Source organism: Cynocephalus volans, chromosome X, assembly GCF_027409185.1.
Source record: "Cynocephalus volans isolate mCynVol1 chromosome X, mCynVol1.pri, whole genome shotgun sequence".
In the NCBI taxonomy this organism is placed as follows: Eukaryota; Metazoa; Chordata; class Mammalia; order Dermoptera; family Cynocephalidae; genus Cynocephalus; species Cynocephalus volans.
In genome coordinates this window covers 109778590-109800264 of record NC_084478.1, presented here as the reverse complement: position 1 = coordinate 109800264, position 21675 = coordinate 109778590, and the positions used below count along the sequence as shown (strand labels likewise).

Sequence of the window (21675 nt, the reverse complement as noted above, 5' to 3'; positions counted from 1 at the left end):
AGAAACACCAACACTATACAAAAAAAATCCTCTTAGAGCTCATAAACAATTTCAGTACAGTCACAGGATACAAAATTAGTAGCATTTTATTTTTATTTAAAATTTTTATTTATTATTAGCATATTCATTCTTACAAATTGTTTTATTTCTTTATTCCCTTTGCCCGACCTTCTCCCTCCCTCCCCCCATCTCTAGTATCCTTAGGTTTGTTTTCTCATTCTGAAAGTTCAACATATTATTGTGATCTTTTCTTTCTTTCTTTCCTTCATTTCTTCCTTCTTCTTGCCTTCCCTCCCTCCCTTCCCACCAGCCAGTTATGAGGGAGAACATATGGTATTTCTGTTTCTTTGTCTGGTTTATTTCACTTAACATAATATTCTCCAGACTCATCCATGTTGCTGCAAAATGCAGAATTTCATTCTTTTTTATGACTGAGTAGTATTCCATTGTGTATATATACCACATTTTCTTTATCTAGTTGTCTGTCAATGGACACTTAGGTTGGTTCCATATTTTGGCTATTGTAAATAGAGCCTCAATGAATATGGGAGTGCAGGTATCCCTTCAACATGATGATTTCCATTCCTTTGGGTATATACCCAGTAGTGGGATTGCTGGACCATGGTAGCTCTATCTGTCAGTAGACTTTTTATACTCCAACAATAAACTAGCAGAAAAAGAAATGAAAAAAGCAAGCCCATTTACAGTACTCACCAAAAAAGAAATACATAGGAATAAATTTAACAGAGGAAGTGAAAGATTTCTACAAAAAGAACTACCAATCACTGCTGAAAGAAATTAAAAGGACACAAAAAGATGTAAAGACATTACATTGCTCTTTGATTAGAAGGATTAATATTGTGAAAACATCCATACTACCCAAAGTGATCTACAGATTCAATGCAATCCTCATCAAAATACCAATGACATTCTTCACATAGAAAAACAATCCTAACATTCGTAGCGAACAATGAAAGACCTCAAATAGCCAAAGCAATCCTTAGCAATAAATAAATAAAGCCAGAGGCATTATACTACCTGACTTCAAATTATACTACAAAGCTACAGTAACCAAACAGCATGGTACTGGCATAAAAACAGATACATGAATCAACAGAACAGAACAGAGAATCCAGAAAACAACCCACATACTTACAGCCAACTGATCTTTGACAAAGGCATCAAAAACATACATTGGGGAAAGGACAGCTTCTTTAATAAATGGTACTAAGAAAACTGGATACCCATGCATAGAATAATGAAACTAGACCTGTACCTCTCCCCATATACCAAAATAAACTCAAAATGAATTAAATATTTAAATATAAAACATGAAACTATAAAACTCCTAAAAGAAAGCATAAGGGAAGCACTTCAGGAAGTAGCACTGGGCAAAACTTAATTAATAAGACACCTGAAGCACAGGAAACAAAAGAAACAATAAGCAAATGGGACTACATCAGATTAAAAAGCTTCTGCACAGAAAAAGAAATGATTAACAGAGTGAAAAGACAACCTACGGAATGTGAGAAAATACATGCAAACTATGCATCCAACAGGGGATTAATATCCTGAATATACAAGGGAACTCAAACAACTTAACAATAGAAAAAATAAGTAACCCGATTAAAAAATGGGCTAAGGGGCTGAATAGGTGTTTCTCAAAGGAAGGTGTATAAATGGCCAACAGACACATGAAAAAGTGCTCAACATCACAAAGCATCAAGGAAATGCAAATCAAAACCACACTGAGATATCATCTCACAAAATTTGACTGGTTATTATCAAAAAGACAGAGAATAACAAATGCTGGTGCAGAGAAAGTGAAACCCTCATACACTCTTAGTGGGACTGTAAATTAGTGCAATCATTATGGAAAACAGTATGGAGATTCCTCAAACATCTACAGACAGAATTGCCAAATGATCCGGCAATCCCACTGCTGGGTATATACCCAAAGGAATGGAAATCATCATGCCAAAGAGATACCTGTACTCCCATGTTTATTGCAGCACTATTTACAATGGCTAAGAGTTGGAACCAACCGAAATGTCCATCAACAGATGACTGGATAAGGAAAATGTGGCCTATATACTCAATGGAATGCTATTCTGCCATAAAAAAGAATGAAATTCTGCCATTCACAGCTACATGGATGAACTTAGGGAAAATTATGGGAAGTAAAATAAGCCAGGCTTACAGAAAGAAATACTGCATGCAGTATTTCTTACAAGCAGGAGCTAAAAAAAATAAAATAAAATAATAAAATAAAGAAAGACACAACAATCACAATAATTCATTGAACTTTCAAAAGGAGAGAACAGAACTGAAGCCACCAGAGGTGGGAAAGGGGAAAGGGAGGGGGGCCAGCAAGAAATTGGTAAAGGGCCACACACACAAAAAAAAAGATTACATTGTGTAATATTGAATATACTGATTATCCTGATTTGAGCATCACATATTGCATTCAGGCATTGATATTTAATGCCGTACCCCACAGATGTGTACAATCAATTATGTTTCAATTAATAAATAAAAAATAATTTGGTGTCTATAATTAAGTATATAAGAATAAAGCACTTTGTTGTTTTTACAAATAGTTGACCAATTATCCCAGCACCATCTTTTGGACAACCTAACCTTTCCCTACTCATCCAAAATGTTTCAATCAGCTTATTAGTATCTCTCCATATTTGGGTTTGACAGCTGGCTTTTTCTCCTGGTTCATTTGTTCTATATTTATTCCGGTTCAATATTATTTTAACACTGTAGTTTCACGATACATTGTTTTCTGTCAGTGTAACTTCCCCCAAATTATTGTTCTGAATTGTTGGAAAACCTCACTGTGGTTCTACTTTAGAGGCGAGGTTAGAGTGTTACTGTAAAGCGAGGTTACACTAAAACAATTTAGAAACCATCAGTTTGTCACAGGCTGTAAAAATCTGAAAATCTCTCAGCAAATCTCTATTAGACTCAGTGCATCAACTCATGCAAGGACCCACAGACAGGGACCCTACACAAGGGGAACCACAAGCTGAGGTTTATATTTCAATGAATTTAACAGGGCAGGGGAGTGCTGTCTGGAAGATGTGTATTTATAATATGATTCAGCAACAGAAACAGGCTGCCATGTTTTTACAAATCAAATCCTCTTTTTTCAACTGAAAATAATTGTACTGTCTAATTATAACATTCGAAAAACAAATGCCTGCTGATGGGAAATAAAAGTAAAACACCCCCCCAAAAAAGAAATAACTAAATAAACAGGAAAATAAACTGAAAAAAGAATTTTTTTAATGTTACTCTCTACCTACTTTCCAGACCTAGTCTGGTTCTCCCTCCCTCCACTCCCTGCCCGGGGCCCCAATCTGGGACAAAACCAACTAGACACTAGTGGTTAGGGTAAATTCTGGACTTAAGTTGATGGAGAGTGTAAGGGATAGAAGTGGGCATTTAGGGGGCATAGAAGCGGAAGAAGCAATAGTTTAAATTAAACGTTCCAGCAGAAACCAGGAAAAGGCAAATACAAATTACAGGATATTATGACCCGTTTGGTCTCGGGGATTGCTAAATAGCGGAAAAAATGGGGAGGGGAGCAGTAGACTGTGGTAGTGGTGGGGAAGGCGGGAATGAGGAGAAAGGTGGCTCCGCCCATGCTCCCGCCCTCCCCCTCCTGCCGCACTGCAGGTGTGAACGGTAATTAGAAATCTGAGCTCACAGTGACGTAGGAGACCCAGAACTGACGCTTGGATTAATTTCTCCTCTTAGTTGCGGTGTGGTAGTCGTTTGTAGCGGTGCGTCGGTTCGCTACTGCCCTGAAGGCAAGCGAGCCTGTTCTGTTGCCTCGGGAAGGAGGGAAGTGGTAGAAGCTGACCCGGATCCGTGGCAGGTGGGTGGACGCTGGCTGCGGTAGGAGTGGCAAAGAGCAAATACCATAGCGGGTCCAGGACCGGATTCTCTGTCCTCTTCCCGATGCCCTCCTGTTTAGTGCAAGAAATGGAGGGCTTGGGGGAAAGAACTCGAGAGGGGCCAGGGGTTGAGAATGAGCACCAGTTGGGATCTCCTCAAAAACGAGCATCGATCGAGCAATGTCTGATGGAGGGGAAGGACTGGGGGAGGGGGATGGCGAGGAAACGTACTGATTCCAGCAGGGCCGCGGGAGCGGGATGTAGCCAGTGACCGGGGAATGGGGAAAGCGGACTCTGCCACGGTTCCAGGCCTGTGTTCCCGGTATATTTTCTTCACCCTCAGTCCATTTGGAGCCGGAAATGCTGGGCTGTGGGGGCCGGGGAGAGGAGTTGCTGCAGAAAAAGGGGTACAGGGATCAGGTCTGGGAAGCAGGTCCCTATTGCGGAGGAGGCGGTTGAGTGGTAGAGCTTCTGACTGAGGGATAGAGGCGGGGTGCGCCTGTTTCTTGTTCCTGCAGGTCGGTGAAAGCGTGGGTGCTGCTCGTGTACCTTGGGGTAAGAATGACAAAGCTCAACGACTGCAGCGGGTCCTGGTTTGCAGTGCCCACTCACCTCTTCGCCCATCATCCATCTTGATGTATAAAATGGTGGGCATGGGAGGGGGTGGGCTGGAGAGAGGGCAGTGGGTCACATGGGGTCCTGGAGGATACCCAGATTGAATTTTTTTGTAAATAAATCACATCTCCACCCAGCAAGCTCTTCTGACTCCTCTGCCCCACAAGTTATCCATCTGCCTTCAAGAAACGATAAATAGGTGAAGGGTGGTATGAGACAGTGGGGATAGTGGGCCTAAAGAAAAGGTTAAAACGGTTTGGAAATAATTATCTTTGATTACAATGCCTATTTCTGGAAGGTGGGGTAACCTGTCACAGGGCGGGAAAATAAACTGTGAAACAGGATGGGGGAGAAACTGAAGGTGTTGACATTTGACTAGGAGAGCTCTAAATCAACAAAGGGGCTGGTGCCCCCAATACAGGTACTTTGATCAACTGATCTGTCCTGGATATTGTCACATTTCTGTCTGCAGGTCTTTAGGTCCGTTGGTGTAGCAGATTTCAAGGTTAAGAGAGAAAGACTGCCTCTGATCCCTGCAGGTAGGGGGTTTTCTGGGGCCCTCTGGTGTAAGAGTATCAGGGATCAGAACAGAATCTTGGAGATTCACAGCCCTCCCTGCTTGAATTAAGTGCAGGAGAAACCTAGCAGGGTGTGAACAAAATGGCGGTCCTATGTCTAGTGAAGGAAGAAAGGAGTTGAAGGGTGAGGTCTGGGGGTGCCCCTGGAGGACTTATCAGAATCCCTGGGAGCTGAGGCCTGGTCTCTCAACCTCGGCCCCGCCCCCCACCCGTCCTAAATGAAGTGGCCCAGGGAAAAATTTTCAGAGAAAATGTTGGGCTTTGGCCCAGGGCTGGGTCTGGGGCGCCCCCTAGAGGGTGCACGAAGTCTCTCAGGTTGGAAAACCTTTGTTCTGAATCCTGTTACCAAGCATTCGATCCGTCTTCTTTTTTTATGTTTTAGGAAGACAAAACAAGAAAAAACCACAACATGGAAAATGTCCCCCAAGAAAACATAGTTGGGGAGCAGGCCCCGGGGCCAAAAGAAGAAGAAGCCCACCCTCTACGAGGTGGTGAAGGCCAGGAGCCTGGAGGAAATATTAGAGGGGGGTGGGCTCCACCTGTCCAGGATTTTGGAGAGGATATGCCCAATAGGCTTGCCAATAACATCGATATGATAGATGGGGATGCAGATGATATGGAACGATTCATGGAGGAGATGAGAGAGCTAAGGAGGAAAATTAGGGAGCTTCAATTGAGGTACAGTCTGCGCATTCTTATAGGGGACCCCCCTCACCATGATCATCATGATGAGTTTTGCCTCATGCCTTGAATCTTGAGGTTAATAATCATAAACCCCCTGCTTTCCAAACTTGCATTTTCTGGGTGTACCCATTACTGTGAATCTTTTGTGGTTATTCTGCCATTTTCTGATTGGAGATTTCATTTTGTCAGCAGGGGAGTTTCATCAACCTGCATGAAAAGATGTTTATTATATATTGTAAAGTTAATAAAGCAATTTTAAAAGCAGTCTTTAGATATACTGTCTCATTTAAAAGCATGCATATTTACACTATATATCATGTATTTAAGATTATATATATGTATAAATATATAAAATACCAGAATGTGGGTTTTTTTCTATGTGGTGTACTCATTAGTACTTTTTATTTTATTTTTTTCTTGTCTATCTGTTTTTTTCACTTATCCAAAATGAATGCATATGTTTTATATGTGTCAGAAAAAAAGTAAGAAGCAAGGAACTTGCCAATCAGCTTATAAAGAGAGTGGAGGCAATTAATAAATTCTTGAAACACAATTTAAAAACATATAAATTTTTTATTACCTTTCGATCTCTTATTTAGAAGCACAAACCTGGTGATTATTATAGGTACATTTCTCTAAAGTCAGCCTATTCATCTATAAAATGGAGATAATGTATGCCTTACAGGCCTGCTGTGGTTTTCAAATGAGGTAATGACTGAACTCTGTGGCTGGTTCTGTCCACACATGCCAGGCCCCAACCTTCTAGGTGCCCTTCATTTTTAGGGAAGGACCCAAAGAGTACGCCTACCAGCAAATCCAGTTGACTGCCAAGATCGTAACACTTTTCTATTCCTCTGCTGCTCTGTCTTCCCTGGGTAGTGCTATGACTACTGGGAATTTCTCCTTCTGCTTGATTTTGTTCCTTCTACTGGTGGGGACCACTGCTGATGTGCTAGACTCACAAAGGTGACAAAGACCCACTGATTTCTCTGGAACCCTGGGTGGTCTGGAACCCCATTTTGCCCTTTCACAAATGTGCAGAATGTCCCTCTCTGCTTTAGAGTTATACTTGAACCAGGCAGATATTTCATCGGTGCTGCTTAGGGATGCAAATAGTCCTTTACGGTTTTCCCACACTTTCTTCCTTAACACCTTCCCCTAGACAAATCTGGATGACACTTGTTATAGCATGCTCAGAATTGGAGTATTGCTTCCATCTTCTGACAAATATGACCCAGTCTGTTTGACCCTCTATTTTCTATGCAGACTGCTACAGGTTTCACTCTGCACATACACAGGAATTGTAGGGGTGGCTTTATGTCCCCACGACTGTTCTGGTTCATACCACCTCACCCCAGGAGTCCCCAGTAGTCTCTACTCATACTTACCTACATGGATCCAGAGGAGTTTCTCTCCTCCTTTGCTTCAAAGTTTGCTGTGCCAAATAAGCCTGTAATCACAACTCAATGGGAAACAATGGCCGGGACTAGGAACCTCATAGGTAGACCCTGGTTTTAGAACAATTTTCACATTCATCACTGTTTTCCCCCTAGACTGTGCCCTTCTCACAGTAAATATTTTGTCTCATTTATCCTGGTACCCTTAGCATTTAGCACAGGGCCTGGTAAGTTGTAGGGCACAACAGTTCATTATAGCTGAGTCAAGAGTCCTGCAATATAGACCCAGGTTTGCTTCTGATCATTTATGGGCAAGTAACTAATTTTCCCTACAGACTGTAACTTGCAATTAAAAAATGAACACAGCCTGAGCCAGCCATACCAGAGAAAGCAGGCAGGGCTGTACCTCTGGCCCACGCTGGTCCCCACTGCTGGGAGAGAATTAAGAGGCTCAGGGCCCCCACACCCTGAGCCAGCCAAGCAGGAAAAGGCAGGTGGGGTGAGACTTCTGGCCCCGGCCAGTCAATCTGCCAGGAGAGAATTAAGAGACTCCCATGTTTATTGCAGCACTATTTACAATAGCCAAGAGTTGGAACCAGCCCAAATGTCCATCATCAGATGGACATCATCATCTGATTACTGGCTAAGGAAACTGTGGTGTATCTACATAATAGAGTACTACTCTGATATAAAAAAGAATGAAATACTACCATTCGCAACAACGTGGACGTACTTAGAGAAAATTATATTAAGTGAAACAAGCCAGGCACAGAAAGAGAAATACCACATTTTCTCACTTATTTGTGGGAGCTAAAAATAAATAAATAAATAAACCCACAAACAAATCGGGGTGGGGAGAGAAGACAGAATAACCACAAAAATTCCTTGAACTATTTAATTCAAGTGAACAGATGTGATTTATGGGGGGTAGGTGGAGAGGAACAGGTAACGGGGCATGAAAATCAACCACAATGTATATTCAGAAGTAAAATTTTAAAAAACGAACACAGCAGAGGAAGCGTTATACACCAATTTCAACATATGGACTTATAACATTATACGAGAACAAGTTCATGGAAAGACTGTATTATCTTTTATTTTCACGAATTTTTATTGAAACATAATTGATCTGTGGGGTACAGCATTGAATGTCAATACCTGTGTGCGATATGTGATGCTCAAGCCAGGATAATTAGTATATTCAACATTACACAATATAATCATCTTTTGTGGCTTTTTACCAATTCCTTGCTAACTCTTTGAAGTACCCTTTATATGTCAGTGTTTACAAACATGTGATATACAAACCAGCTGCGTCAGAATCACCTGAAGAACTGGCTAAAAATTCAGAAAACTTTTTCACTCCACATCCACTGCATCCTAGTTAATCAGACATCTCTGGATTTACATAAATTAAAGTGGAGTTCTCAGCTATAGTTCAAGTTTAGACACTCCCTTCCCCATCCCCTACTATGTAGAGATAATAGATAGATAGACAGATAGATAGATAGATAGATAGATAGATAGATAGATAGATAGATAGATAGATGGAGAGATAGATAGATAGATAATAGATAGATTGATAGAGATATAGATCTAAGACCCGCGAAAGCACTTTTTAAGGCCTTAATTAATCTGTATACATCAGACCTTATTTTCCCACTCAACTGTGCCCTTATTAAAGAGACAACTGTCTTTTTTTAATGCTGTTATCTTTAGTGCATAGATTCTTAAAATTGGCTGCAGGTTTTAATTACCTGAGGATATTTTAAAGTGTAGCTCAGGACCCACTTTCAACCAATTGAATCAGACTCATTAAAGGTGGGACCAAGGAATCATAATGGTGTAAAAAAGTCCCATTCCAATGTACATGTAGATTTGAAAACAACTGAGTGTAGCTTGTGCCTAAAATATCTTTGGTTTATTTTCTCTGCACTATCCATGATTGATTGCATGATCATAAGCAAGTAATTTCATTTATCTAGAATATGTATCTTGAGAAAGAAATAGCTCTGAGGAATTACACCATAATATCAACACATGAGGTTAAGATAGTATATGCCAGTGTTCAACCAAGTTTGCTAGCCTATCAAATGCTTCAGAATCACACATATAGTGTGTTTAAAATACAGAATCCTAGCTCTACACCCAAAACCACTTTTTGGCAATGGTGTCCAGTAACTACATTGTTAACAAGCACCCCCTTCCCAAGTGATTCTGACGCACACTAGAGTTTGAGGATTACTTGGGCCTACACTTTACCTCAAGCATATTAAGGACAAACCAATAAAATAACTAAATAACTAAAAGAAAACCTATATAAACAGTCTGAATTCAGGGAAAGTAACAGCAAGAAGAAGACCTATCTGAGTGTCAAAAAATAATAAAAAGTTGAAGCCATAAATGGAAATATTGGCATTCAACTATGTAAAAAATATTAAATCTTTTGTAGATAAAAACAGGACTATAAATAAAAGTTCCAGGAAAGGGCCTGTACATCTTAATAAGATGTATTTCCTCAACTGAAGATAATGTAATGTCTTTCACTCTTCATTTTAGTATAGGTAACATGTAAACAATAAAATGAATAAAAATCACATTCTTCTTGCCCATTTAAAACCTTGATTGAGAACAGTCTGTCCTGGCCTTGCTCAGTTTGGATTTATCTGGTAACGCAAGAGTGTTTATTTGCTTGTCTCAGGGAAAACGTGGTGAGGTGAAACACCCATTTGCCACAGAGCCTGCCACTCATGATTGGTATTAGTTTCCTGTGGCCGCTGTAAAATATTACAACAGAGATTTATTCTCTCACCTTTATGGAGGCCAGAAGTTAGAAATCAATGTGTGGACAGGGCTGTCCTCCTTCTGGAGGCTGTCTGGGAGCATCTGTTCTTTGTCTCTTCCAGCTATTGGTGGCTACTGGCATTCTTCGGCTTGTGGCTGCATCACTTTTCAATCTCTGCCTCTATCTTTAAATCACCTTCAGTTATGTATATCTTTGTGTATCTGTCTAATATCCCCTCTGCCTCTCTTAAAATGACATTCGTGGTGGTATTTAAGACCCATCCGGATGGTCCAGGACAATCTCCTCTTCTCAAGATCCTTAACTTAATTACATCTCCAAAGACCCTTTTTCCAAATAAGTTAACATTTACAGTTTCCTGGGATTAGGACAAGGACATGTCTTTGGAAGCCATTATCAGCCTACCATGCTATTGCACCACACTATTATATCACAAAATGTAGTATTAAATATTCTGTTATCTGGCTGTCTCCCGAAGATAGAATTTTTAGTCCTCTGGATGACCCTAGTTTATTTGTTGTGCTTAACTGAACTCCATATGCAGAACCAAAATGGAAAAAAGAATGGCTTATCTATAATGCTGCTGTTTGTTGATATTGTAATAAAAGCCAACAATTAATTTCAATAATATTTTAAATCTATAATTGCAATGTAAAATTATAAGCGTTCTATTTGTCAACAGGCTAGCTCAGCAAACACTGGAATTAAAATTTTACCTGTAGGACTTCTGGTCCAGAAAAGATGGTACAGATTTATTTCTCTCTTCTTCTCCTCACTAAGTACAACTATAAACCCTGGAAATAATACAAAAAGGAAAAGAAGAGAACTGTGAAAATGGTAAGAGGAATACAAAATAGTTTTGAACTCCAAGACTGGAGGGAAAACATAGAAGATTATTTACATAACACCAACCAACAGAAGAAGGTTACCAGGCCCACCATTTCCTGATAGCCCAATCTAGCATGTACGGCAGCACAGGTAAGCTCATTTCTCCTTTTGATTTAAGAGAAGTTTTTGCAGACAAGAACACTATAAAGAGGAACTCTGCCATAACAAGCATCCCAGACCAGGAAGCATCTTCGTCCCCACAAACCTGAGACCCTCTCCACTACTGAGAGACAAAAAGATGGCCGAGTGACACCAACAAGGTGTAGTCCCACTAAAACAAGGTGCCTGAGTAAAATAACTTCTTGTCCTTGCAGGTCTGAGACTTCCCTCTCATGACCAGACACTGAGCAGCCTAGCCTGGAAAAATCCCTTCCGAACACTCAGACAACACCAGCAGGGAACACTGAAAACATAGTGTCAACAAATAAACAAAGTAGACCAATTTAAAAAAAAAAAAAAAAAACTGGAAAGGCCCTGAATATTAAACTGTCATTGAATCCAAAACCCACTGCTGTGGATTGAAATGTGTCCACCAAAGTTTAGTGTATTAGAAACTTAAACCCACTATGATAGTGCTAAGAGGGTGGGAAATCTTATTATTGTAATTGAAAGGTGAGGCTTTTATTTTTTTTATTTTTTTATTTTATTTTACCAATATACAATGTAGTTGATTTTTGTGTCCCCTTACTGATTCCTCCTTCCCCCCTCCCTCTCTCCCCTCCCACCCATCAACATCATATCTCTTCACTTGTCTTAACAAGTTCAAATAATTGTGATTGTTGTACCTTCTTCCAGTCCCCCAGCAACCTGGGATTGCTTGTGTACTTATTTATTTATTTTTAGTTCCCACAAATAAGTGAGAACATGTGGTATTTATCTTTCTGTGCCTGACTTATTTCACTTAATATGTTTTCTAAGTCCATCCATGATACTGTAAATGGTAGTATTTCATTCTATTTTATAGCAGAGTAAAATTCCATTGTGTAGATATACATTTTCTGTATTCACTCATCTGATGATGGACATTTGGGCTGGTTCCAACTCTTGGCTATTGTAAATAGTGCTGCAATAAACATTAGGGTACAGGTATCCCTTTGACATGACGATTTCCACTACTCTGGGTGTATTCCCAGCACTGGAATAGCTGGGTCATATGGTAGATCTATCTGTAATTGTGCGAGGAACCTCCAAACAATTTTCTGTAAAGGCTGCACCATTTTGCAGTTCCACCCACAGTGTAGGGGGGGGGGCGTTCCTTTTTTTCTGCAACCTCTCCAGCATTTATCATTCATGGTCTTTTAGATATTAGCCATCCTAACTGGAGTGAGATGGTATCTCAGTTTGGTTTTGATTTGAATTTCCCAAATGCTGAGAGATGCTGAATGTATTTGCACGTGTCTGTTGGCCATTCATATACATTCTTTTGAGAAATCCCTATTCAGCTCCTTTGCCCATTTTTTAATTGGGTTACTTGTTTTTTTGCCATAAAGTTGTTTCAGTTCCTTGTATATTCTGGATATTAATTCTTTGTCCGATGTATATTTCTCCCACTCTGTTGATTGTCTTTTAACTCTTAATTGTTTCTTTTGCTGTGCAGAAGCTTTTTAGTTTGATTTAATACCATTTGTTTATTTTTCCTTTGGTTGCCTGTGCTTTTGGGGTCATATTCATGAAGTCTGGATCCAATCCTACTTCCTGGAATGTTTCCCCTATGTTATTTTAAGGAGTTTTATTGTTTCAGGGTGTATATTTAATTCTTTAATCCATTTTGAGTTGATTTTGGTATATGGTGAGAGGTATGGGTCTAGTTTCACACTCCTGTGTATGGATATCCAGTTTTTCTAGCACCATTTGCTGAAGAGGCAGTCTCTTCTCCAGTGTGTAGACTTGGTGCCTTGTCAAAGATCAGATGGCTGTAGGTATGTGGGTTGATTTCTGGATTCGTAATTCTATTCCATTGATCCATGTGTCTGTTTTTATGCTAGTTCCATGCTATTTTGGTTATTATAGCCTTGTAGTATAGTATAAAGTCAGGTAGTGTTATGCTTCCAGCTTTATTTGCTCAGAATTGCTTTGGCTATTCATGATCTTTTCTTATTCCATATAAATGTTAGGATAATTTTTTCCATTTCAGAGAAAAACTTCATTGGAATTTTGATGGGGATTGCATTGAATTTGTAGATCACTTTGGGTAGTAAGGGCATTTTACAATGTTAATTCTTCCAATCCAAGAGCATGGGATGTCTTTCCATCTTCTTGCATCCTGAAAGATGGGGCTTTTAATAGGTGATTAGATTGTGAGGACCATGCTCTAGTGAATGGATTAATCCGTTGATGGTTTGATGGTTTAATGGTTCTCATGGGCATGGTTATGCTGGCTTTAAAAGGAGAGTGACTGGGTTTAGCTGCCTTCTTAAGACATTTGCAAAGTGATACTCTGTGTCTCTTTAAGCCCTTGCTAGATGTGCTCCCTGGACTTTGGACTTCCGACCTTCTGAAACTGCAAGGAATGAATTTTATTTCTTCATAAATTTCTCAGCTTCAGATATTCTTTTATAAGCAACAGAGGTGAACTAATACACTCACCAAAAGAGTCCAGGGCCTATGTGATAAATACAAACAGGGTTATTATCTGCTAAAACCTAAAGACTTAAACAGGACTCAGAATTTCCTAACATAATTGACATAATGTTCAGTGTACAATAAAAAATCCCCCATCATATTAAGATACAAGAAAATTATAGTTTAAATGGGAAAAGACAATCAACTGACTACAATGAAATTTGTCAGATGTTGAAATTATCTAAGAAAAATTTTAGAACAGCCATCATTAAAATGCCTTAACAATCAATTACAAATTCTTATAAAATCTCAGTAGAGAAAGAGAAGTTACAAAAAAAGCCAAATGAAAATTATAAAAATGAAAAAAAGTGCAGTAACAGAAATAAAAATTTGCTGAATGGGCACAGCAGTTCAATGAAGATAGTAGAATAAGTAAACATGAGATAGATCAATAGAATTCAGTAATTGAGAACAAAAGAGAGAAAATAGACTGAAAAAAATATGAACAAATTATGGAAGTTACATCAGTAAGATGGTTAGATAAGGAAGCTCCAAGCCCTCAATCCCATATGAAAAGAAGAGAGTGAAACTTGTTTGCAATGTTCAAGCTTGTCTGCCTGAAGGAATGCCTAAGGAACTGCTTTCTGTCTTGCCTGACTCAGAGTGCTGATGAAAATGGTAGCATAGTTTGAATATCAGGTCATAGACCACTGGAAGAAGTGGCAGGCACCATGGCGCATGGAAGCAGTGGGAGTACTGCAAACCCACAAGTGCTTGGAGGCAAGAAATTATGGACATAAGGATTCAATAGAGCAACTAAGGCCTGAACAAGAATTAGGGGTTGAAAGTCTTAGGAAAATTAAGACATCTGAAAGTAGTCATGTATATGAGGGAGTTCGGGGGAAAGCACATGCTCAGGCCAAAGGAAGATGAATCCAGAGAAAAGGCTATAGAAGGCCATGAGCCTTCATGCTGGTTAATTATTGAAGTTACTCCTCTGCACTGAGCCAGTCTTCAAAGAGAAGGAGAGGTTGCTGTTTTTCAAATGCCCAGTTTTTAACAGAAGATCACAAGGCATTCAAAGAAACAGGAAAACATGACTCATTCAAAGAAATCAAATAAATCCCTAGAAACTAACCCTAAAAGAAACACAGACATTGGACTTATTTGAATTTAAAACAATTTTCTTAAATATGCTCCATGAGCTAAAGGAGGACACAGAGAAATGAAGGCCATCAGATAAACAATATATGAACAAAAATGAGAATCTCAACAAAGAGATAGAAACTGTAAAAAAGAAACAAACAGAAATTTTAGAGCAGAAAAATTAGCAGAATTGACAAATTTACTAGAGGAGTTCAACAACAGATTTGAACAGGCAGAAGAGATAATCAGTGAAGTTAAATACAGGTCATTTGAAATTATTGAGTCTCAGGAGAAAACAGAATGAAGAAAAGTAAACAGATCCTAAGGGAATTATGGAACACCCTCAAATGGATTAATGTATGCATTATGGATGTACCAAAAGGACAGTAGAGATAAAGGGGGAAAAAAGTTTCTTTGAAGAAATAATGAGCAAAAATGTCCAAAATTTGAGTAATGACATGAACACACAAACATAACAACTACTTCAAGTAGGATAATCCCAAAGACAACCACACTGAGAGGCATAATAATGAAATTGTCAAAACTCAAAAACAAAGTGAGAGTCTTAAAAGCAACAAGATAAAAGCAAATCATATGTACAGGAGGTCCTCAATATGATTATCAGTAGGGAGCACAAACCTCACATGCCAAAAGACAGTGGGATGATATATTTATAGTGTACAAAGAAAAAAATTTCAACTGACAATTCTATCTTTCAAAAATGAGGAAGGAATTAAGTCATCCAGGCAAACAAGAGCTGAGGGAGTTTACCACTATACTTGCCCCACAAGAAATCCTAAAGGGAGTCCTTCAAGTTGAAATGAAAGGATGCCAGACAATAACTCGAAGCTATACAAAAATATAAAGTTCTACAGTAAAGGCAAATATGTAAAAAAATATTAAAACCTGTATTATTGTAATTTTGCTCTGTAATTGCAGTTTAATTGTTTTATGGGATTTAAAAGACAAAAGCTAAGAAATAGGAAATCTGTGTTAATGGGCACACAATATATGAAAATGTAATTTTAACATAATTTACAAAAAAAGGGGCTGGAGCTAAAAGGAGTAGAGTTTAGGTATGCAATTAAAATTAAGTTGTTATCAGTTTAAAATAGATTATAACTTTAAGAAGTTCTATCAATAACTTTCTAAAATTATTTAATCTTCATGGGAACCACAAGGAAAATATCTATAGCATACACACAAAAATAAATAGGAAAGGGATCAAAATGTGTACTAGAAAAAATCAACTAAAAATAAAAGAAGGCAGTAAGGGTGGAAATGAAGGATCAAAAAAGGTATAAGAAATACAGAAAACAAAGTTTAAAATGGCAATAGTAAGTCCCTCACTATCTGTAATTATTTTAAATGTAAATACATTAAACTTCCCACTAAATATAGATTGGCAGAATGGATTAAGAAAACAAAACTTGACCTAACTATATGCTCTCTACAAAAAACTGACTTCCAATCTAAGTACATACATATGTTGAATGTGAAATAATGGGAAAAGATATTCAATGTTCATGGCTTGGAAGGTGTAATATTGCTAAGGTGACGATACTACCCAAGGTGGTCTACAGATTCAGTGCAACTCCTATAAAAATCCCTGGCAGTTTTTTCAAAAATAGAAAAAAATCAGTCCTAAAATTCATATGGAATCCCAAAGGATCCCAAATTTCAAAGCAATCTTGAAAAAGAAAAACAAAGTTGGAGGACTCACATGTCCATTTGAAATTTACTTCAAAGCTACAGTAATCAGGACAGTATTGTGCTGGCATAAAGACTGATATTTATGCCAACAGAATAGAATAGAGAGCCTAAAAATAACTCTTCACACACAGGGTCAAATGATGTTCAGCAGGGGTGCTAACACCATTCAAAGGGGACAGGGAACTATTTTCAAACAATGGTAGTGGGAAAACTGATATCCACATGATAAAGAAGGAAGATGAACATTTATCTTACACTATATACAAAATTTAATTCAAAATGGATCAAAAACCTAAACATAGAAACTAAAAGTGTAAAATTCTTAAAAGAAAATAGGAAAAATCTTCATGACATTGCATTTGGCAATAATTTCTTGGATATGACACCAAAACACAGGCAGTAGAAGAAAAAAAATAAACTGGACTACATTAAAATTCAAGACTTCTACCCATCAGAGGATACAATCTACAGAGTGAAAGGGCAATCCAAAGAATGGAAGAAAATATATGAAAATCATATATCGGATAAGGGATTAATATTGAGAGATTACGAAAAGTCCTGCAACTCAATAACAAAACAACAAACCTAAGTTTAAAACGGGCAAAGAATGTGAATAGACATTTCTCAAAAAAAAATACACAAATGGTTGATAAACACATGAAAATATGCTCAACATCACTAATTATTACAGAAATGCAAATCAAAACCACAATGAGATATCACCTCACACCCATTATGACAGTTACTGGGAGAGAGAGAAAGAGAAAGAAAGAGAGGAGAGAGAGAGACAGAAGGGAGGGAAGGAAAGAGGGAAGGAAGGAAGAAAAGAGAGAGAAAGAAAGAAGAAAGGAAAGAAAGAAAAAGGAAGGGAGGAAGGAATGAAAGAAAATAGCAAGTATTGATGGAGATGTGGAGAAATTGGAATTCTTGTGCACTGCTGGTGGAAATGTAAATCATGCTGCCACTGTGAAAAACAGCATAACATTCCGTCAATTTTTTTTTTAATAAAAGAATTACCATATGATCCAGTAACTCAATTTCTGGGTATATACTCAAAACGTTTGAAAGCAGGGTTTCAAAGAGGTATCTCTATGCCCCTGTTCATAGCAACATTACTCCCAATAGTGAAAAAGTGGAAGCAATCTGAATTTCCATCAACAATTGAATAAATAAAATGTGGTACATACATATGATGGAATATCATTCAGTCTCAAAAGGAAAGGAAATTCTGACACATGCTACAACATGGATGAACCTTGAGAACATTAAGCTAAGTGAAACAAGCTAGTCACAAAAAGATAAAAACCGCATGATTTCCACTTATATGAGAATTTTACCTAGAATAGTAAAATTCATAGATGCAGAAAGTAGAATTGTGGTTGGTTGCCAGTGAATGGAAGGAGAAGATAGTGAAGAATCGTTTAATGCTTAAAGAGTCTCAGTTTTGCATGATGAAAAGAATTCTAGAGATGGATACTAGTAATGGCATCACAAAAATGTGAATGAACTTAATATTACTGAACTGTACAGATAATAAATTTTATTTACCACAATTCGTTAAATAAATAAATGAACAGAACTTTCATAAACTGTGGAATAACAACAAAAGATCCAACATGCAAATAAAGCTTCTGAAGTGTAGGAGAAGAGAGTAGGGCTGAAAGAGTATGCAAAGAAGTAATGTCTGACAACTTCCCAAATGGAGTGAAAAGCACAAAACTACAGATTCACAAACCTCTGTGAACCCTAAGCAAAGTAAACCTAAAAAAATCCATGTTAATATACCTCATGATTAATCTGCTAAAAATTAAAAATGAACAAAAAACCTTGAAAGCAGCCAGATAAAAAGATGTAATACCTACAAAGTAGCACCTTGATTGAATGCAGATTTCTCTGAGAACATTCAGACCAAAAGAAAAATGCACAGATATATACATCATGATTCCACTTAAATGAAGTACTCAGAGTGTTCAAAATCATAGAGACAGCAAATAAAATGGTGGATTTGCTGACTTTGGAATTGCAAGGAAAGAAATTTCAATGGGAAAAAACTAAGGAAAGAAAATAGAACTGTGGTTGCCAAGTGCTGGGGGGAGGGGAAAATAAGGAATTATTGTTTAATGTGTATAGAGTTTCAGTTTTACAAGAAGAAAATAATTATAGAGGTGAATGGTGGTGACAGTTACATAGCATTACGAATATATTTAATACCACTGAACTGTAGAGATGAAAATGGTAAAGATGGTAAAGTTTATTTTATATGTATTTTACCACAATAAAAAAATAGAGAAAATAGAACAAGCAAAGGGACAATATATTTCAAATGCTGAAAGGAAACTGTCAACTATGAATTCTATATCTGGAAAAACAATCAAAACATTCTCAAATGAACAAAAACTAAAAAAATAAAAATAAAAATTTGCCACTAGCAGGTTGGCCTTTAAAGAATGGCTAAAGAGAGTTCTTCAAACAGAAAAGAAACTATGACAAAAGTAATCTTGGAGAATCTGGAAGTAACAAACTAAAGGGAAAAGACAGAAATATGGATACATAAAATGGACTCTTCTTTCTATGAGCTTTATAGGTAATGTTTAGTGATGAAAACAAAAATTTTAACACTATCTGCTAGTAAAGAAAGTGATATTTAAAAATGTGGAAAATAGAGAGACTAGTGGAAGTGAGGTTTTTACACATCACTCCAAGTGATGAAATGTTAATATCAGTAGATAGTTATAAGTCACATATGCATATTCTAAGGCCCAGAATAATCACTATGAAAACTATATAAAAATATACATTCAAAAACACTATAAACAAATCAAGATGGAATCCTAAAATAGGTTCAAGTAAACCATAAGAATGCAAGAAAATAGAAAAAGAGCAAGAACTGAAGGGAATAAAAATTGTAAGTCATATAATAAAAGTTATATAATAAAATATAATAATTAAGCCTTAACATATCAATTATTACATTAAATGTAAATGGTCTAAATACACAAGTGAAAAACTAGCAGAGGGAACGAAAAATCAAAATTCAACTTCTTCATTGCAAGAAACACACTTCAAATTGAAAAATATAGGTAGATTAAAAGAGGAGAGGAGAGGGAGCAAGATTGTGACTAAAAGGAGACATCACTTGTCTCTCTCAGGAGAATGAAGAATACATTGAATGCATAGCCACACTTGGACAAGAAAAACAAGAGAGTAGGAACACATCAAGGGAGTAGTGGAGATGTTGGTGAGTGCAGAAATTCAGGATAGTCACAAAGAGAATTGAAAAATTCTCAACCAACACCACCCCATCACACACCCTGGAATGACAGGGACTGAGGAGGAGTTTCTGACTGCAGGAAGTTGAGTGGACCAGCAACACAATCCACGGGAGAGTCTTTACTGCCCCTATGGCTGTGCACTAGATGTCAGGAACTGCTGTGGGCATGAGCATCTGCACTGGCCTAGGGAGGGTCATGCGCCCCCACCCCACTGGTCACAGACTGCTGTGGTGAGCTTGGGACCAGTATCAGCCCTTGGCTTTGGCCCTGTGCCCTGAGAACAGATTGTTCAGTGCAGAGAGGGTGCCACCCACAGGACAGAAGGGGTAGGTGCTTGCTCCCTGCAGACCCAGAAGGCACCTTATTCACATGCCACAGACAGTGTCCCTGCCTAAGCTGGAGGGACGCAAATCAAATGCAATACTTATAATCAAGAGGAGGGAAGGGGAGGAGAACCCACACACCTATCTCACGGGTGGCCTCTACAGCCAGACACTTGGTACTGGGAACTCCTGGTGAAACATGGGACTCCCTGGTGACCCAGGGAAAGTCACTTGCTAAACCACCCTCAACCCTCAGGGCTCAGACTTCTGCAGTGGTCACAGATTTGAGATCAACCCAGGCACACAAGACTATATCACTCTGGCCCCCACAGAGGTCTCATTCTCCTATAGCCACATCATTGTGCCAGATTGCCCACAGCCACACAGCATCTTGTGCCCTAGGAACAGGTAGTCCAGTGCAGCAAAGGTGCCACCCTCAGCACAGAAGGGGTCAGAACACATTCCAGAGTCAGAAATCTGCCTAATTGGGGCATCTAGTCCCTGCTGGAAACCTCGCCTTCATGAATGAGGCACCCTAGCATTTGGTGCAGCCAAAAAGAGTTACTGGAGGATTTGTAGTCCTCTCTCCAGCACAGACACTTGCCTGCAGAACCAGTGAGCCTACCCAGGAATTCTGGCCCCAGCAAGGGGGCCTCAGAGGAACCCAGCATCTCTCCTGGGGGTACAGCAGCCTGCCCACAGCCCCAGTGACCAAGGCTCAGCAGGTTGCCCCAGTTGAGAAGATCCAGAGTGTCCCGTTAATGCTCTTAGGGTTACAGGGGAATGTCCACAACCATAGCAACCTTGACCAGAGGGGTCAATCCAGTTGAACAGCTATAGAGGGCCCCAGCATCACTCTTGGGAACAAAGGGTTCCACCCAAAACTGCTAAAACCTCACACAGAGTACCCCACTTCTACAGTAGTGCTGCAGACCATTGCAGTGTCCTTCCGGAGAATATAGGGCCCCACACACAAATCCAATGACCCCACTCAGTGTTGCTCCCTTCAACAGTGAAGCTACAGAGTACCTCAACACCACCACTTGGGGGTACAGGGCTCTTCCAAAGCCTCAGGGACACTTACCCATTCTAACTAAGGGGATGCTCAGGACCCCATTATCCCCCTGAAAGCCTAAGGTCCTCATCCTGACCCCCTGAATTTCCACTCAGTGTCATCATCTTAAACTTAAGGCCTTCACCACACCACAGCACCTATCAGGGTCACAGGTCACTAGCTAGGGTGCCAGCAAGTCTGCCCAGGGTCACTCACCTAAGCCAAAGATCAAGAGGGCATCCAGGCACTTCTTACCAAGAACCTGAGATCTCACCCATAAACTCAATGACCTAACCAAGTGTCACTCACTTCAACAAGTAACTAACTACTAGTGCCCCAATGTCTAGGCCACAGAGGCACTCACAGACAACTCTGACATTGAAAATAGCCAAAGTAACTGCAAAGAGAATACACTACTGCATCTATCTGGAACCAAAACTGAAACACACTACCCAACAGTCGATATAAGGCACATCTACAAAAAGGAATCTCTCTCCTCAAAAGCCATTCCTGAGTATTAAAAGAAGCAACTGCTCAGCCAAATGCTGAGACATCAGTGTAGGAATACTAGAAATACAAATATATATATGACACCCCCAAGGAATACAATAACTCTCTAGTAACACAATGAGATACAAGAAAACTCAGATAGACAAAACAGTTAAATGAAAAAAACAACCCAGGATATGAAGGAGGAACTTTATAAAAACATAGATATCTTTAAAAAGAATG

The 21675-nt window shown here is 38.8% G+C and overlaps 1 protein-coding gene across 1 annotated transcript; it reads left to right on the top strand.

Moving 5' to 3' along the window:
* Window positions 1-5510: 5510 nt before the first annotated feature.
* Window positions 5511-5852, top strand: BEX5 (brain expressed X-linked 5). Its single transcript, XM_063082988.1, has one exon. It carries the CDS (start codon window positions 5511-5513, stop codon window positions 5850-5852), a length of 342 nt encoding a protein of 113 aa, XP_062939058.1.
* The last annotated feature ends 15823 nt before the right edge of the window (window positions 5853-21675 follow it).

Excerpts from the sequence above, each read along its gene's own strand:
- BEX5 (XM_063082988.1), top strand. The coding sequence starts at position 5,511 with ATGGAAAATGTCCCCCAAGAAAACATAGTTGGGGAGCAGGCCCCGGGG.